This window comes from Eptatretus burgeri, chromosome 18 (genome assembly GCF_056783735.1).
Source record: "Eptatretus burgeri isolate ZD-2024b chromosome 18, Ebu_testis_v1, whole genome shotgun sequence".
Lineage (NCBI taxonomy): Eukaryota > Metazoa > Chordata > Myxini > Myxiniformes > Myxinidae > Eptatretus > Eptatretus burgeri.
The window spans coordinates 1,040,024-1,059,839 of NC_140978.1; the positions used below are offsets into that span (position 1 = coordinate 1,040,024).

The following is a 19,816-nucleotide window of genomic DNA, read 5'->3' on the forward strand; positions in this document are numbered from 1 at the left end:
ATAATATTCTTTGTATGTTTAGGCACGTTTGTTAATTCATCTCTCATACAAATAACCACATTATGAATTTTTAACTTCTTAGAATATTTGACAAGTTGTAAATTTGATGTGGTATTCTTTCCAAATTCTTTAAACCACTCATCGATGCTCATTTATTTATTAGAAAGATATAATCCAATAACCCTTTTAGTTAATTTTACAACTGCTTGTGCGATAGAAGAAAGCATATCTCCAAATCTCCAACTAACAATCTCGCTTTATCAGGTAGACCTTCAAGTTTTTCAGCAAAATCTACAATTACACCACTTCCACTAATTTGTTTCTCCAACTCTTTGTTATGTCTTTCCAATTATTTTTGAGCCCGGAGTTGAGCCTTCCTTTCGTTGGCAGTTTTCACCACTGTTGAAATACCACCCGTCAATGCTCCAACCGCACTTAAACCAGCAAATAAAGGAATTAGAAATGGGAAAAATCCTCCACTCGTCTCTTTTATTGAATATTTTTTCAACAATGGTTTTGTCATTTTAATTTTAAGTGAGCCAGTATCATTCAAGATATTAACCTGTTCTCTTGTGAGCAAAACATCAATTCTTACTGCTCCTTTTCTCTGAATTGTATAACGTTAATCGTACAAGGCTTTTGATTTTGAACACAAGATGATAGTTTATGAAGATTGATTTGATTAACATATACCCCAGTTGGTACTTTGCCACTCATTTATTTAACAAAAAATTATGTGAGACTAATCATAACACCATTATCTGTATTAATCTGCAATTCTGTTTCATCCAAAAGCAAACAATATGTATCAACTTCTTCACTCTCTCCTCTTTCAATGTACAGGGAAGTATCCACTCGATTAGACTTTATAGTTTCCTTTTGAGCACTCAGGTCAAACGCATAGATTGTATACAAACTTTTAAATGCTGTCATATCCATTATAGGTTCTTTATTTCCATTACTTTCACACACCTTTTGGTAAGACTTGTATGCTTCAGCAAAATCATTTTTTTTCCCAATTAATTTCCAATCTATCTCGTGGGTAAAATGTTCCATCTCGAGAAAAACAAAGTTGTTTCACCTAAGCATTATCACTCAATGCATTATTCTTATCAGTGGCAGTATCACCACCTGGCTTTTTAAAAATGATCCACAGATATTGTGGCTTTCCTTCCAGAACACCCAAATTCCACGTGTCAGTGGTTTGGTTGAGTTTAACGTGTTGACATCCTTCCGAGGTCGGCAAAATGAGTTCCAGTTCCAGTGTGTGAACTGGTAGAAGGGCACTGCATCAGCGACACAGTCACGCTTCAAGAAATGATAGCTACCCCGGCAGCTAAGTTGCCATACGACCACCACCAGCACAGCTTAACACTGGTCAAAGTGAGGAAGTCTCAATTTCAACCGTGAAGAGAAGACTGAGCTGCAGGTTTGACAGGTCGAGTGGCAGTAAGAAAGCCATTGCTAAGATGGCAAAATAATAAAAAGAGGCTTGCCTGGGCCATGAAGCACCGTCAGTGGATGACTGAAAACTGGAAGAAGGTCTTATGGACTGATGAATCAAAATTTGAAATCTTCGGTTCATCATGCAGGGGTTTTTGTACGCCGTCGAGTCGGTGAAAGGATGATTCCTCAGTGTGTAACACCAACTGTCAAACATGGAGGGGGGAGCGTGATGATCTGGGGCTCTTTTGCTCAATCCAGAGTTGGTGACTTGCACAGAGTGACTGGCACCCTGAACCAAAAGGGCAACCGTAGCATTTTGCCGCGCCTTGCAATACCCTCTGGTCTATGCATAGTTGGTCAGGGGTTCATCCTGTAGCAAGATAACGACCCATAACATACCTCCAGGCTATGTCAGAACTACCTTTGAAGAAAAGAACAAGACGGTCGGCTTCAAATCATGGAATGGCCAGCATAGTCTCCAGACTTAAACCCCATCGAGCTGGTTTGGGCTGATAGAAGGGTGAAAGCAAAGCAACCTACAAGTGCAACACATTTGTGGGAACTTCTGCAACAGTGTTTGGAAGAACTTTCCGAACAATACTTGTTTTCCATTGTCGAAAGAATGCCACGAGTATGTTCAGCTGTGATGTGTGAAAAAGGTGGCTACTTTGATGAGTCAAAAATTAGATTAAATTTTGTTCAATAAAACGATTCCATGATTTCTTCTTTATCTGCAATTGTTTATTTGTTCAATGCTTTAATTTCAAAATACATTGAAACATTAAACTTCTTAAATTTCAGGAAAAACTGGAAAAATGGGGGTGTTCTGAAACCTTCGACTGATGGTGTGTTAATTCATCTCTCATACAAATAACCACATTATGAATTTTTAACCCCCTTTATTGTCTCAGTTCGGCTAACCTATCCTGTCCTAGCCTGCTCCCAACCCCTACGTTCCCTTCCTGGAGGGGAATAAGGGAGAGCTAGCGTCCTGTGTCGAGGCGCAATGAAGGCTCAGAATGGCCTCCTCTGATTTCAGCGATCTCTAACCCAAGGTGAGTCCAGCGGCACACAACAAGAGCGAAGGGATGGATGATGCGGAGGGGTACACTTCCTAATCTACCCTAACATTAATTCCTGAAACTACCCCAGGGCTTTCAACAAGCGCCTCTCGCTTAAACTATCGGTTCTAACAACCAAGATTCCCATCGCCTGTGTTGGTGTCCTCGCAAATTTTGGGCCATGCCCCCCAATTTTCCTTCCGTGCCCTCACACGCTCTCATGGCTGGGACACGTGGCTCCCTTGACAGGAACTACCCTCTGCGGATTCCCCAACAATGGCACCCCCGAGCATTACACTGCCTCCGAGCCTATCAGCTCCCTAAAACTGGGGAGTGCCCTCTCTGGCGACTCCCCCTCGATGCTCACGTGGCAGGCTGGTGCCCGTGCCCACGACACTGCCCACGTGGCCAATGGCGCCCCGGGCCCCCGCATCATGCGGGAGCACCCGTGCCCACTACGCTATCACGGCCCCCACTGGACCCTGGACCTACCACGGCCGACTAGCCCGGTGCCCAGGGTACCCACTCAGCGATACTCACCGTTCACAGCCACGCTCCCAGCCCGTCAACAGGGCTCCTGCACCCCTCCAAATAGGTATCGAGCCTACATTCCCACCAACAGCAAAACGACGTCCATTTTGTCAATTTGACTAACCCCTTAACTCAGTCTACACTGACCCCAGGGTCCCTTGGGCGGGAATCACTCCTCCTCCCAATCATTGATCACACCATGCATTCCACAATCACTCCATACACTCAGACCCGCTGGCCTCACTCACTCAACAAGTACAGTTTCACTTCATTTCACTCCATTGCTGATCACTGCTATTCTGCAGACTACATCCCCGAACTATTTCGTGCTCCCTCATCATCCCTTAAACTAGTAGCACATTCCTTTTAACACTGCGTAGCTAAGCTACATCCCCTCTACACACTCAACGTCTGTCCATGTCTCCAAAAATCCCATACTCCATCCTAAATCTCAACTAAAATCCCTCTAACAAATCCATTCCACGGGCCCCATGAGGACTTACCCCTGCCCCATGAGACCGGTCTAACTAAGCTAATCCTTCCCCCTAACTAGTGGTGTCCTGTGCCCAAGCAGGGGGGTATTCCACCCCATTGCCCGGGAATCCTGTTCAACCGAAGCGAGGCTTGCTTTTTTTTTATATGCGCGAACTAGCGCGGCAACTCGCAACCTGCACTCTTTCCCCGTGACGTCATGGCAGCTGTTCGTGCATCTCGTCCCTTCTCAGATGGTACCATCCGGCAGGGATACACTTCCTGCCGGATTCCAACCATACGTGCAGCCATGGCGTCACCCTGCGCATCAAAAAAAACAGGCCTCGCGTTTCGAGGGGTTCCCCACACGAGCACATGTGCACTGCCCGTCGGAGCTTCACACACACGCTCGCATGGAGAACCCATCCAGTCCAAATTCCTATCCAGCCTACCTTCTGTCCGTCCGCTGGATCGACAAATCCACCGCATACGTTTACGGACTGGGTTTCACTCCCGCATGCGCGCACGTGGCGGCCTCGTGCGTACCACTGCACAGACCCCGCGCGTGCTGCCGTGCAAACCCGGCACGGTCCCCAAAGCAGCTACAGCTGCTACTCGGCCTTTATCCATCTGTCGCCGTCTCCGTCTCCATTCAACCCACGTGCACCTGCGTGTCACCATGCTCACACACCATGTCATTACATTCACACCGGGACATGCGGTTGCATGTTCACGCATGCCGACAGTCATCTCCCTTGCGTACAGCAACCTCACACACGCTGTCCCTCTCACACACCGTGCTTCACTCACGCTGCCCTTTCTGGCGCACACGTGATTCCACTCACGCACGGGGTCTCCGTCACACACAACCCTTCACTCACGCACGGCGTGCTGGGAAGCACGCACTTCGGCACACTCGCATCCACACCACTCACACTCGGGGTTTCACTCCCACTAGGGGTCTCATCCACACACGCGGTCGCTCTCACACACGCCCTTGCACCCACGCTATGTGCGCATTGCAGCACGCATTTCACCACGCTCGTATACAGACATTTTGACACCACACACACCGGGACCACACTCGTAACCACACTGGGGATTTGTACCACCCCAAGGGTTTCCGGGGCCTCTATACCCCTCAAGCTCTCCGTGCACCCGTCAACAGCACTCGCCCCCTCAACTCCGTGGAGCTCGACCGGACCCACCTGATCGTGAATCGCTTCAAGGGGGCATATTCCCTCCCCTCGTTCCTGGAGGAGGCTATCCAGCTGCTCGCACCGGGTCTCGAGACATTCCGTGAGCTCGCCCCCTTTATCCTCCACTACCTCCGTGCGTGTGCTCATTCTTAACCCCGTCCAATTCACCCTCTATCTCCCGTGTCTCTGCCAACTCAGTCACCTCATCACCCATTACCTCCCTTGTCTCAACTATTATTTCTTCCATCTCCACGTGTCTTGCCATACACGTCTCAGTCACCCCCTTTACTTTTCCCTCTGTGTCACCATCACTTTCTCCATCACCTTTACGCTTCTCGCCCAACACGTCCCTCAAATTAATCTGTCTTCACCCGTCCCCATTGCGGGCCTGACAGCCGTTGCACTCCCCCCAGCTCGTTCGCCCCAGCACGTGGTGGTGCCATTTTGAGCTCCATTGCCCGCGTTTCGCTCCCCGAAATTGCCATTATGCCTGCCTGCAGGCCTCGGCCTATTTTCTGCATCTCACCCTGGATTTTTTCCATTTCTTCTTTCATTCCATCTATTTTTCCGTTTATTCCTTCATTCATTTGTTGCATACTCGCATTCATTTTACCATTCATTTTGCTCATTTGTTGCGTGTTTCCATCCATTTTGTTGTTTAGTCCGTTATTCATTTCCGCCAGCATTGCAAATAACTGCGCCATGTCGAGTGCACTCGGCTGAGCCGACTCGGCAAGGATTGGGGGGGGGGGTGCCATCCACCGCGGCCTCTGCCGCCACGCCCACTTCGGGCTCTGGGTTCGTTTGGGGGGGGGGGGAGATTCATCCTGCACGGAAATGTCCTGCTCGGGGATTCCGTCCTGGGCCATGGATTCTACCATTTCCAAATCCCTTTCTAACACCCCCGGCACCCGTTCGCCTTGAAAAGCCATCTTATTTTGTGGAATTTTTTTTTTTAATCGCTTGAATTTGATGGGAATGGGGGGCGGGTCGCTTCGTGCACCCCTGGGCCGATTCCTGCAAATTTAGTTTGGAGACGGGAGAGTTTGTTTCCCGCTCGCTGACACCAGTATTACGAATTCGCACCCGCTGGCGTGCGATCAGCCGCTTTCCACTAATAGCAGAAGCGTCGTCACCTAACGGACAGACAAATCAGTCGTGACCCTCCTGGAACTATCGCTAGGAACCAGTCACGGGTGGGGGTTTAAACTCACCACAGCCCAGTCCGCATTCCACCCGCGCGAAATAGGGTCACTCGCCGAATATCGAAATACCTAAGTACTCGCGCGGGTAACCTACCGAGGGGCCGTACCTTGCTGCAGGTCGGCTTAGAACACGAACCGCTTAAGCGGTCCATTCCGTTCTACAGTGATAACCGAGCGGGTATTATCGCCGACCTCGACGGATCCGATTCTCCTTAACGGGTGTTTAAAACCCAACTAATTATTCCGCGATGCAAGATGGAATTTTCAATGGGGAATAGAGGACGCAACGAATGGGATACATTTCACAAGCAAGGACATTTATTACAACTAAGCACATATGTACAGCCAGGCAGTCATGCACGTATGTACAAGCAACAAATAGAAAGCGTTACCACCAAATACGAGCAATGTACAGTCACTTACACAGGTCTACTAAAAAGGACACGGCACCACAGCAGTCATACAAAAACAAAAGGAAAGACCTCCCCATAGGCAGGGAGGTAGACGGGGTCTGTGGACCTTTATGGTCGTGAGCCTTAGCTGACCGAATAGGCCCACGAGACCGATGCAGGTTACCTGCCCCCCCCCCTCGGTGGTCGGCGAGTCATGATGCCCCGTCCCCACGGCAGCTAGCGTGGCCGCACCTGATTCCGGGCCTCGCGCGTGGCGGGCAAGCTCTCTACGTCGCTCCTTGCCCAGACGCGCAGGTTCGCACCACACAGCCGGCAGAGCTGCGCCTTCAGTCCGCGTCTCTGATGCGTCGCCCGGACTAGTCACCAGCCCGCGCCTCCAACAACAGGTCGCTCCACAGGACCACCGGGAGACAGGGGAAGAAATCATGCACCACAGGGAGAATGCTGGAGCATGAACCAAGAAGAAGAGAGAAGCCCCAAGAGGTGGACCAGCGCCAACAAGACCAAGAACGAGAGGGAGGGGGGAGAGAGAGAGAGAGAGAGAGAGAGAGAGAGAGAGAGAGAGAGAGAGAGAGAGAGAGAGAGAGAGAGAGAGAGAGAGAGAGAGAGAGAGAGAGAGAGAGAGAGAGAGAGAGAGAGAGAGAGAGAGAGAGAGAGAGAGAGAGAGAGAGAGAGAGAGAGAGAGAGAGAGAGAGAGAGAGAGAGAGAGAGAGAGAGAGAGAGAGAGAGAGAGAGAGAGAGAGAGAGAGAGAGAGAGAGAGAGAGAGAGAGAGAGAGAGAGAGAGAGAGAGAGAGAGAGAGAGAGAGAGAGAGAGAGAGAGAGAGAGAGAGAGAGAGAGAGACTCGCGTGCGGTCTGCCTTAAATAGTGCGGGGCTCCGCCCTTCGCCCCACCCTGTTTTCGAGAATCTTTTTCCAAAAGGGGTTCCTCCCCTTTTTCCGCCCCACGCCGTGCATCCACCAATCGGGAGTGAGCACCTCACCGCTTCTCGTGCCAGCCTTGGCGCGGCAGAGAGGTGCGGAAACCCGCGCACTAGCACAGGTTTCCATGCCTGCGTTTTCACTCCACGTGTTCGGACTCCTTTTTGGCGGGAAAAGGGTCGCAACGTGCTCTGTCAGTCCAAAATAACGATAGAGAAAGAAAAACACTATCTCAAAGGGTCACAGCCCGGTGTACACGAAGAATCCCTCTAAACAACGGTGGGGAAAGCTATCTGAACACTAACTTACCGGCATAGCTAATCTGAGGTCCTTTTTGATGTATTGCGAATTTCCACAGCCGTAACAGTATATATATATATATATATATATATATATATATATATATATATATATATATATATATATATATATATATATATATATATATATATATATATATATATATATATACACACACATACATATTGTTACGAATTCGCGCCCATCGGCGTGCGAACGGCCGCTTTCCACTAATAGTAGCCGCTCGCCAACCGGACGGACAATTCAGTCGTGACCTTCCGGAGCAACGCCGGAACCCTGTCACGGGTGGGTCTTCAACCCCACCACGGCCTAGCCAATTTTCTACCCGCGCAGAATAGGGTCAATCGCCGAATCTCGATATACCTAAGTACCCGTGCGGGTAGCCTACCGGGAGACCGTACCTTGGCGCAGGTTGGCTTGGACACGAACCACTCAAGCGGTCCGTTCCGTTCTTCACTGATAACCGAGCGGGTATCATCGCCCGACCTCGCCGGATCCGATTCTATTTACCGGGTATTTAACAACCCCAACTCTTATTCTGAGATGCAAGATGACATTTCAATGTGGTGAAAGGAGGACGCAACGAACACAAACACATTTATTTTACACATGCACATATACAATCAATCATGCCAGTATGGAAGCAAATAAAGCGAAAGCACTACAACCGACTATAAGCAATTTATGTACAGCCACTTAACAGTTTTACTTCACAAGACACGGTGCCACCAACATTCATTCGAAAGCAAAACCCCAAGAAAAAGACCACTCCCATAGACAGGGGGGTCAGACGGGGCCCGGGGGCCTTTATGGCATGGGACTTGGCAGACCGAACGAATCCCACGAGACCGTTGCAGGTTAGCTGCACCTCGTGGTGCGATGGTGGGCGAGCTCTCTCCGGCGCTCTCCACACAGATGCGCAGGCTTGCGCGACAGAGCTGCAAAGTGGCACCTCCCTTCCGCGTCCTTCGTGCCACGCCAGGACTCCCCACCGACTGCGAGCTCTGACGACTCGACCCGAACCACCGAACCCAAGACTCTCCGAAGACCAAGCCGGCAAAGGAGAAGAAGCCCCACACACCACCGAAAACCACCACGAAGAAGAAGACAAAACAAAGTGCCCGATGAAAAACACACGAAGGAGAAGAAGGCCAGGAGCTGGCGTCCTTCACGGCCTTATATCCCCCCCCCGTTCCAACGCCTCGCCCCTCCCCTCTTTTCGCTCCGCCCACCTTACATCTCCTGCAGGAAGCTTCCAGAAAAGGGGCGTGCCCTCTCGCCCCCCTCCCCACACGCCTCACGGGGCCGGAGAGAATCTTTCTTGGCACAGGTCCAGGGAGATTCATTCCCCCAAAATCAGGCCCCCACATTTTTTCACCTTTGACCTCTGGCTCAAATCGCACCTCCCCCATGCCAAAGCGCGGGAAAAGCAGGAGGGAAAATCCATGCGCCATCGGGGTTCCTTTGTTTCCTTCGCTTCGTAAAGACGTTTTACATTCGCGGAGAGGGCCGTCATTTGGCGTATGGAGAAGGGGATTGGTAATTGGTGTTGATCGTGGTGTGTGGTTGGAATGAGATAAATGGGGTGAAAGCACAACCTCCTTCACCTTCGGTGGCAGAGGTAATCAAAAAAAATGAAAAAAACAAATGCAGGTGAGAGACCCTAAACAATGGGGTAGCATGCTTCGTTATTGCTTACAATGTGTAAGCATACCCCGCGAGTAATAGAAATACCAACAAGTAAAAGCTGACCTTTTGTATTCTTGCCTCATTCATCTTTTGATCTCAAATCCAAATTTATTGAGTACCTGTATAGTAATAACAACTAATTTGACTTAACTGTTCCAATACTTATGGAGGGCACTGTACATTTACATATATATATATATATATATATATATATATATATATATATATATATATATATACATATATATATATATATATATATATATATATACATATATATATATATATATATATATATACATATATATATATATATACATGATAATCAGTATTTCACAATCACGAAATAACACTGCTGAAAGAAATTCACCTGTTTGTTTACAACCTGTTCATGGAATTATGCACCAACAGGAAAATGTAATACTTCAATCAGGTTTCAAATTCTATAAACATTTTTTAAAAAGTATAACAGAAGAAGTTTAAAAAAAATCAATCCTCACATTTGCATTCGAGTAGGGTGTCTGGAGAGTGGCATCTGGTGATTGAACTGGGCAGGTCATCATCTGTTCCAGGGTGAAGTGAACACCTCATCAGCTTGTCTGTCGTGCATCTAATCATCTGCTCGTAAGCCTTCTTTTTTTCTGGGTTGGCATCAATCTGACCTTTATTTGTAATTGAACTCCATAGTTCTTCTTTCAGTAATGTGCCAGTTTCCTGCATACAACAACAAAAGCAAACCTTAAGAAGGCCACATCTTGCAACCTCGTTTGAAATACAGTATTATTCGTACAAATTCTTCTCTAGGTTTTGATTAAAAATTCAGGAAGTTGGAAGACTTCGAGCTGCAATTAGTGAGTAACATCTAATTGAAGGTTTCCCCCCACTTTATTGTGAAACATGTTCACATAAGATGTTCACAAAGAGCTGTTTAAGAATAAATCCAGCACATACAAAAAGGGACCATTTAGTCTCGAAAGTACATGTTCTATCTACATCCTTTTAACCTTATTTATATCTTAATAAATGTAACATCTACTCTTCAGCTTCTTGAAATCAATTTCCACCTTCCATTTGCTTAATCCTTCATATTTTCTGGACTTGAATTTTTTACTTAACTTCAATCATATGTTATACCTAACCTCCATAATTGTCCTATTCTAATTACATCTGCCACCGAAGATAGATGGAGGTTGTTGATGTTTTCACCCCTGCTCATCTGTTTGTCTGAAAGCAGGATATCTCAAAAAGTTATAGACAGATTCGGAACTAATTTGGGGGACAGGTAATTGGGTGTGTGATGAGAACAAATTGATTAATTTTTGGTGAAGATCCGGATCCAGATCTGGCTACTGTAGTTTTTTTAAGTGATTCTTCACCATTTAGAGATCGGGCCAAAAACGATAAACACTACAGCACGATATTTTAAAAAGTTGTGGATGGATTATGACAAAACTTGGTGGATAAGTTGGGGAGGTGACAATAACAATCCGATTCGATTTTGGTCAAAGTACAGATGCAGATCCAGCCTATTCATGGGCTACAAAACGTGAACTGTTCAGCTTGGCCCAGGTATGCACTCCACCGAGTGTCATTCTAGTTCACCTATGTTTCTCATTTAAGCGATTCAAGCAGGTGACACACCACCATCAATGGAACCCCTCTTCATTACCCATAAACCCCCATTAAGCTTACCTAACTGAACCTTGTTTCTTGAAGGTTACTGTGTTTCCTCCTCATCTCCTGTCTTTTCCCTGTTCATTCATTCACTTGCTTATTGGGTCCAACTGTTGCCTCACTGTCAGTTCATATCCCCTGGTAACCTCACTCTTCCATGAGCATCAATCTTGTAATGAATAAAAAGTGATTGCATGCTACCAAATTGACATATTGTCACATTAAACTTTGACGAAGTTAAGAAAATGTTTTAGACGGACAAATAAGAGGTAAACATGTCTCTCTCGCTGAAGTTTCCTTTCAAATGCAAGTTGTCCTTTTATGCACTCCACACAACCTCCTTACTTAGAAAAAATAAAACACATAGTTCAGAGAAACACTCTCACCTTTGAAATATCTATTCTGAGATTTATTTGTGATGGAACCGGATATGATTTCAAACATTGCTACACAAGAAGCATGTTGTATTAGAAAGCAAACATAACCTTTTGGAGGTGATGTCAAACTAGCTGCTCTCCTATCTCCTCGCATAGGACAGGGAGAATTAACACCAGGGAGTTGACTCAGCCCGTCATCCTTCCGAGGTTGGCGAAATGAGCACCAGTATACTGGTAATTGGGGCACTGCATCAGCGGCATAGCCGTGCCCCTAACCAATGATGCAACCAGCAGAGAAAAAGGCAGCACACGATGGGATCTCCTAGCATTTCCTGAAGGATGTTAAAGATCCTAGATGATGGCATGCAATAGCATCATTTTTTTTAAGCCTTCGCTATAGTCTGGATAAATTATAATACCATCAGTGAAATAATTTACACAATGCCATGTGAACACCCACTCCCCCTTTATGAAATTTGTGGTTATGGCACACACCCCTCCCCTGCTTGTTATAATTCATCAAACTTGAATGCGTCGTCCATCCCCTGACCTCGGGGGCGGGAGGAGGGCAAGAGGCCAATTGTAATTGCACCCATCACCTGACCCTGAGTACTCCGATCACATATCACATTATCAATATTTGCTGGAGATCAGCCAAGCCATATTTGATTCTACAAGCTTCAGACATACGCGTATTTTCATATAATACCAATGAGGCAAACTCTGTCGACACCTTCCTGCTTATGAAGTTAAATAAACTGAAATAAAAGTAAGCCCAAATAAACAGACAAATGATGTATAACCCACCAGATAATCGTTTATAAATTGCTGCAGCTCCAAAAAGCCATGGGTCTCAGCCAAGTGACTGGGACCAAGACCATGTTTGTTCGTAGTTCTGAGGGCCTGAAAGGCCCCAGGATATTGGAGCAGCTGTGCCATCACATTGCTGAGTCCAAACCTCGCCGCAAAATGCAGAAGAGTGGGCAATTCTTCCTGGCTCTCAACTGCAAGGCAACATTGTTGTGGATAATGAAAGATTTCATCAAATAACTTTCATTTTGGCTTTTCACTTGACCGATCAAATGGCGATAGTAGATCATATATTCAACTTTCATCCGCACGTCGAACACGCAGAAGCAAAACATGTATTATATCATGATGAGTAGAAGCAAAATGATGTGTGAATGTGTAAATCTTTGAAATGCAGATTCCAAGACCCATCGAGTCACAAACCGACAGAGGTAGGCAGGTTGACAGCAAGGGCAGATGAATGGTACTTGGGGCCTGAGGCAAATTTTATTTTGGGGGCCCTTTTGTATGATTTTTGGGGCCCAAACAATATTTGCACATGTACAGTACATAATCTACATATATGACATTGAAAGAATTGAGAAACTAACATAAAAGGCTAGTTATATTTTGGGGCCCTTTTTCTTTAAATTTAATTAATAATACATATACAGAGTGGCTACAAAGTCCCTCTGCATGCAGTTATAATTTATCTGTATGCTTCCCTTCATTCTCTGCACAGATTTGAATTTTTCTTCATGTTCTTCTGGACATCTTCTTCCATGTTGAGGGTTGGTGGTCATAAAAGCTGCCCCTGATAGCTGTTTTGAGGTCTTCAGCTGTTGTTAGGCTGAGATGAGAAATTTCCTCTTTCACGATGCCCCAAACCGAGTTGTCACATGTTGTTAAGTCCAGACTTCGAGGAGGCTGCACTATCTCAGATCCACGTCCAATCCATCGTCCACTAAATTCATCGTCGAGATATTCTCCACAACTGTGAGAGCATAATGTGCTGGTGCACCATCTTGTGGCAGGATAGCTGAAGATAGTAGGATAGCTAATTCTTAGCAGGACAGCTGAAGATAGCAGGATAGCTGATTCTTAGCAGGATAACTGAAGATAGTAGGACAGCTGATTCTTAGCAGGATATCTGAAGATAGCAGGATAGCTGATTCTTAGCAGGATATCTGAAGATAGCAGGATAGCTGATTCTTAGCAGGATATCTGAAGATAGCAGGATAGCTGATTCTTAGCAGGATATCTGAAGATAGCAGGATAGCTGATTCTTAGCAGGATATCTGAAGATAGCAGGATAGCTGATTCTTAGCAGGATATCTGAAGATAGCAGGATAGCTGATTCTTAGCAGGATATCTGAAGATAGCAGGATAGCTGATTCTTAGCAGGATATCTGAAGATAGCAGGATAGCTGATTCTTAGCAGGATATCTGAAGATAGCAGGATAGCTGATTCTTAGCAGGATATCTGAAGATAGCAGGATAGCTGATTCTTAGCAGGATAACTGAAGATAGCAGGATAGCTGATTCTTGACAGTTGAAGATCTCATAACAGCTGTCAGGGGCTGCTTTTATGACCTCCAACCCTCAACATTGAAGATGTCCAGAAGAACATGGAGAAAAATTCTAATTTGTGCGAAGAATGGAGGGAAGCATACAGATAAATGAAAATGCAATTCCAACTGCATGTTTAGGGAATTTGTAGCCACTCTGTACATTTACATGATTTACACGTACCGTACTTTGGCTGATTGAGACAGGAACAATAAAGAAACTTTACACATTATATTTTACTGCACGCGAAAACAAAACAAACTTTACTTCAGGGTTAGGATACTTGAAGCCTGTTCAAAAAGCCGTGTTCAGATGAATGGATCAACGTTTGAAAGACCGAAACATGGTTATGAAGTATGATGTTCGTATGAACAGACGTTCAGAAGCTGGCTGTTCGGAAGCCGGGGACTACCTGTATACAGACAACCAGGGGTTGGAGCTGGCAATAGCACTGGGACCCTCTGGCCTCGCTGACATGTATTGGATGTGAATGACATCGTCCAGGACTCAAATTTATGAATCATATGATGTGAAAATTAAATAATTTGTATACAAAAATGTATGAACATAATGTTACTGTTTCTCTCTTTGCAATGTGCATGATTATTACAAGAAATGTTTTTTTTTTAATCAATCCAATCCACATATATATTTATTATTTATTTTGTGGGGCTCCTTATTCGGTGCAGAACAGTGAAGATGAAGGTGATTTGTCTGAGCTGATTGGGGGCCTCCTCATGTATGGGGCCTGAGGCTTCAGCTTTAATTTCCTCAATGATAATTAACCACTGGTAGACAGATTGACAAAGGGGGAGAGGGATCCAGGCAGATGGGCATGTAAAATACTGTAAGAAAAGGAGTGGTTGGAAGGGAAAAGGGGTTAGACCATTAGAGGGTCAGCGAGATGTATGCAGCCTTCTATGATGATGATTACTTATTATACACACAAATATGACAAAATTTGACTTCCCACCCCAATACATGTCCTTCACATTCCCTCCCTTCACTCTTATTCCTTCCAAACCCTTTTCACTTCTTTCCCCACTGTCCCCAAAACTCCCTTCTTTTTCTCAATTTTGCCACCTCGCCTTGTGTTCATAATTAATGGATGACCACATAGGAGTACATCCAAAAGACCTGAGGTATTTGCTAGAAATGAAAAGGCATTAAAAAAAAATTTGCAGAACCGTTTTTACTTTTTCTAAACATGATCGAGGCTCGCAGAAATAGCCCAGAGATACGCTCACTCACATCAAAGCTGTCGAGCCGAGGTTTGAATCCCAACCCAGATATGAACAGTCATCAACGGTGTTTCACAAGCAGGGTGATTGATTCATCAATGGGTGTGCCGTCCCTCGGATCGGAGTTAAACTGGACGTTCCATCTGCTGGCATTAGTTGGTGGACATTGAAAATCCAATTGTGTCCTTCATGAAGAGTTGATGAGCTATTGCCGGCATCATAAACAAATTCCAAATTTCTGCTCTAACTAAAGCAGGAAAGGCGATGGAAAACCACCCAGTATAACCCTTGCCAAGAAACTGCTTCGGCAGTACTGACGCTCTGCAACAGAGTCTGGTACATCACAATCAGAACACATGATTGAAGCTCGTGCAAGAGCTGGAGTAGAATGGAGGGAACAAAATAGAAAGGGAGAAACAACAACAGTGGAGTGGAAGTGAGAGAGAGTGAGAGCAAGGGAAGTGGGGGTGGGGGGGGGGGAGAGGACACACCCAACATGTCCACTTTTTGAGATATTCTGCACACAAACAAACAGTCCGACAAACAAAAAGACAAATGAAATTGCTCGTTGAGCAAGGAATTGCCGGAATAACTTTGTCATATCTCCATGATCTCTGAAAAAATAAAAACCTGGAAATCAATTTGGTTCTTATAAGTCGATAGTGCTACTGTTTAATGAGTTATAGCACTTAGTTTGGTCATGATCATAACTTGGAAGTCAATCGGACTTGAAATGGCGTTTTTATCGCAATTTGAAAGTTTTGACCCGACCCCCCTGACATTCGACCCCCGACCGCTAAGAAGGGTGTTGGTGTAACACCCCAATGAGACATATGGTTGGATGCAGTATTGGAAGATGCACATTTTGGATTTGGTTTGAAGTCAATACGACCATTTTAGCGGACGTTATTGCGAAAATAAGAATTTCGGTAACCTTGACCTTTGACCTAGATTCACCAAAAACGACAAGTGTCTAAGTTGGACCATGGCCAACGTCTCTACCCAGTTTGGTCATGATCGCTGAAACAGTGTGGCTGCTACAGGGTAAACAAACAGACAGACAGACACACAGAATGACACACAACCGACCAACATAATTGCCGAAATCCAAAGGATTCCGGCAATTAACAAACAAGAAGATGTCGTGCAGAGCACGATGTTGACCTTTTGACCTCAAAAGCAATAGCCTTCTTCCTTATGCTAAACTCTACCACGTGGTGAAGTTTTGTGAAGATCGGTTTAAAATTGTGAACTGCAGGCAATAAACAGACAGACAGACAATAACAAAATCGAAAAACCAATATACTTGAAAAATCTTTGATTTTGCACGTAACAAACAGACAGAAAGGGGTGAAAACATAACCTCCTTCACCTTCGGTGACAGAGGTAAAACTGTTGATTGTTTTCCTTGACCGTGAAAAGCTGTTAGTAAAATGCATACATACACATCATTAAAAGTAAATAATGATCTTGGACAAAGACCATTTATAACTGGAGAGTTCATGGAACACGATACCCCGCCCAGCATTCAAGTTTTATACACTTATATGTTAATAAAATGACTTGAAAGATCGTTTTTTAATACTCCAGAAGGTTAAGGACCGGTCACACCTTGACGTTTTAGCCAGCGATGGCAACGTATTAAAATGTATGTAAAACGCTGGCTGACGTTGAACTTTTGATGTTTTTTTTTTAAGATTCGGACGTATTCATAACGAGTTGGTCGTATGCATAACATATTAGTAACGGACACAGAACGTTTCGTTGTGTTATAGATAACTTATACCAACGAATGCTGAACCTGTTGTCGGCCTACACAACCGATGCCCAACGATAGTCTAACTTACGCATAGCGCGTTGCACGCATCGCCGACGATGTCGTGACGTAGCCTATTAAAAGGCTGACGCACAACGATTCGAATCATAACTGCCGTAGAAATGGAAGTGACAACATCGCGGTCACACCTTGGCGATCTTGCCAGCGTATGCCGACCTAAGAAAAATGTGTCTAAAACGTTGGGGCACGTCAAATACGGTATGAGTAAGTTTGGTATACATGAGTAGAACGCTAAAGTACGCTATCATACGTCGTAGTAAGTAGAGTACGTCAAGAAATTTTAAACATGTTCAAAATTTTACGACGTACTCGGCGTATGACACACATTCCGCATGCGATGGGGATAGGTTGTACACACGATATGTGGACGCTTTCACACGTCCACAAAGGCTACTTATAAGCTACTCATAAGTCGAAACACGTCGCGGTAATGTCTTTTTTACGCGAAACTTATTTCTAACTTATGTTTGACGTGCTTTGAACCAATTCTTTACGTAGTCCCAACACACATCGACGTATGTAGACGTATTCCAATGACGTCTTCCGGTCAACAACAAAAAAAAATTTACGTGTTTCTAGCTTACAACTGCCATATAAAGACGTGTTCCCAGCAGTTTTGGGAATTGGTATATAAAAATGGTGTTCATAAAAGGGGAACCCAACAGTGTTTTCGAGTCCTTTTTGAGTCGATGTCCATGTCAGCAGTAACAGTATCAGTATTAGTATTAGTATTAGTATTAGTAGTAGTTTGTTCATGTTGGCAGTAGTAGGTGAGTGTGAGGGGGAGGGTGTGGGTTATGATGAATCGTCCTTGCGTCCGCGTGTCCACGGGTAGGTTCATAGGCTGCCACTCAACGATTTAAATGGCTGCATCTCCACTATTGAAAGTAGACGCTTGCGCTTAACAATTGGATTTTTTTTACACTCAACGACTTTTAAACGGTACCACTCAGCTAGTTTCATTGTTTACAATGAACGATTTAAATTGCTGTCACTCGCCTTTGTTTTTTGACGCTGGGGTTTGGAAATTTGAAGCGTTTCTTCTGAACGTGTTAAAACGCTCAAACTCGACTATTTTAAATAGACGCTGCCGATGGACAATTGGAATCATAGCCAAGCTAGACATCGAAGTGTGAACATCCTCGTCATGCCGAAGAAAAGTTTGAAGAATGCTGCAAATAAGTGTCCTGGCCGTGGCCGTGGACGCTGACGCAAGGACGATCCATTATACCGACGTCTTTCAGCCTATGAGTAACTTAAAAGTAACGTCTGTCGATGTGTGGCAACAACACGTTAATCATAGGTTAGAAATAAGTTTCGGGTACGCTAAACATTACCTCGGCGTGTCTCAACTTATGATTAACTTACAAGTAGCATGTGTTGACGTCTGTCAGCGATCGCAGACCGTGCATACAACTTGTGGCCAGCGTAGCGGAACGTGCGAGTCATACGCCGGCATACGTCGTGAAATTTCAAGCATGAAAAAATTTGAGGACAACCGAAAAGTACAACGTTTAAAGCCAACGTACAACAACGTATGGCAGTGTTTTTCAGCGTGCTCTCAATATTATCAAAACTTACCCATAACGTATTCAACGTGTGCCAGCGTTTTAGAAAAAAAATTCAAAAATCGGCATATGTTGGCTAAAACGTCAAGGTGTGACCGGGCCTTTAGCACTATTGAATCAGTGTTAATGTGTTATAGACCACCCTTGTACACCACTCTATATATACACCTTATACATGGGTTTCACCAATACCGGGCATAGTGGCGTGCGCCTGTAATCCGGCTACTCGGAGGCTTGGGTTGGAGGATCCTCGGATCCTTGCACTGGGCCATGCTATGAGAGGGTGTAGGGCAGCCCGGAATCATGGCGAAACCCAATCCTTATCCCTGTGTCGTAAGAGGCGACCAGGGTTACGTCAGGAAGGGCATCCGGCGTAAAACCTATGCCAAATCAGTATGCGGATCATAACGGATGATCCACTGTGGCGACCCCGAACGGGAGAAGCCGAAAGACGAACAACAACACATGGGTTTCACCACCGTTTTATGCAATGTCCATTACATCACCCTCTCAAATCCATTATATTAGTTCTTCATGCCTGGTGTTTGCATCCTTTATAACAACCTTAAAAACAGTAAGTTTCCCGTTTGGAATGATCTTCACAGCCAAACAGACAGACATAGTAAAAAAATATGATCTCACCCCTCTCTGTGCGTGTGTGATTGGGACAAATTCAGAGCCAGAGTATGGTAGAATAGCAAACTTGTCTTCTGATTCATGTTCAAAATATAACATTCAATTGAAATAAGTTGTTGCTTGATCATAAACTGATAAGACAGACATGAACCTATTGCTTACCCATGCTTTTAGTTTTGCATGTGTGGAATAATGACATGGGTTTAAGCTCTGCATGAAAGAATGCCACAAAGTTATTTGGACAGTGTATAAAGCAACAGACCGCTGCCTCGATCACTGACACCAATCTTCACAAGGCCCATGATGCCTTTCGGTGTCCTTTTAACTTTGGTCGTTTTCACACTAAATGAAAAACTTATAGGGAGGGCATGGCTATTGTGAATATGACATCTCCGAAGATGTCTTTTGCTTTGCATAGCAGTAACCACCAACATGGCAGAGATGCGATTTTTCATCAGCTTGAAATTGTGGGTGGAGTCAGGCAAGCTACCCAACCATTGGGTGGAATGGAATGTTACACACACACACACACACACACACACACACACACACACAATCAAGCGTATTATATATATATATATATATATATATATATATATTTCCAACATATGATCAATATTTCATGAATTATATGATTATTTGCAAGAAACATGTAACAAACTTGTCAAACGTGTTGGATCGAGGTGACTTAGATACTGGGGATGGGTGAGAGTGGAGTTAACTTGGCAGAAGTCCTGTTATATTAGTATGTGGTTCAAGAATGGTCAGTTTTCTACAAACAATCTGAATCTCGGCAGTAACAGCTTTGTGACCTGGGTTGTGGTTGCTGCCTTTTTGGGCGTGATCCTTTGAGTGCACCTTGTGTGTGGT

The 19,816-nt window shown here is 44.9% G+C and overlaps 1 protein-coding gene across 4 annotated transcripts in view; it reads right to left on the minus strand.

Moving 5' to 3' along the window:
* Window positions 1-19,816, minus strand: part of LOC147008455 (phosphoinositide 3-kinase adapter protein 1-like) — a 128,160-nt gene that overhangs the window by 59,178 nt on the left and 49,166 nt on the right. For all 4 annotated transcript variants that reach the window (XM_085864011.1, XM_085864010.1, XM_085864008.1 and 1 more), the window contains exons 7-8: window positions 12,114-12,310; window positions 9,756-9,969 (exon numbers count right to left, since the gene is read on the minus strand). In XM_085864011.1, coding sequence (XP_085720137.1) covers window positions 9,756-9,969; window positions 12,114-12,310 — 411 coding nt within the window. The remainder of the gene's footprint in view (window positions 1-9,755; window positions 9,970-12,113; window positions 12,311-19,816) is intronic.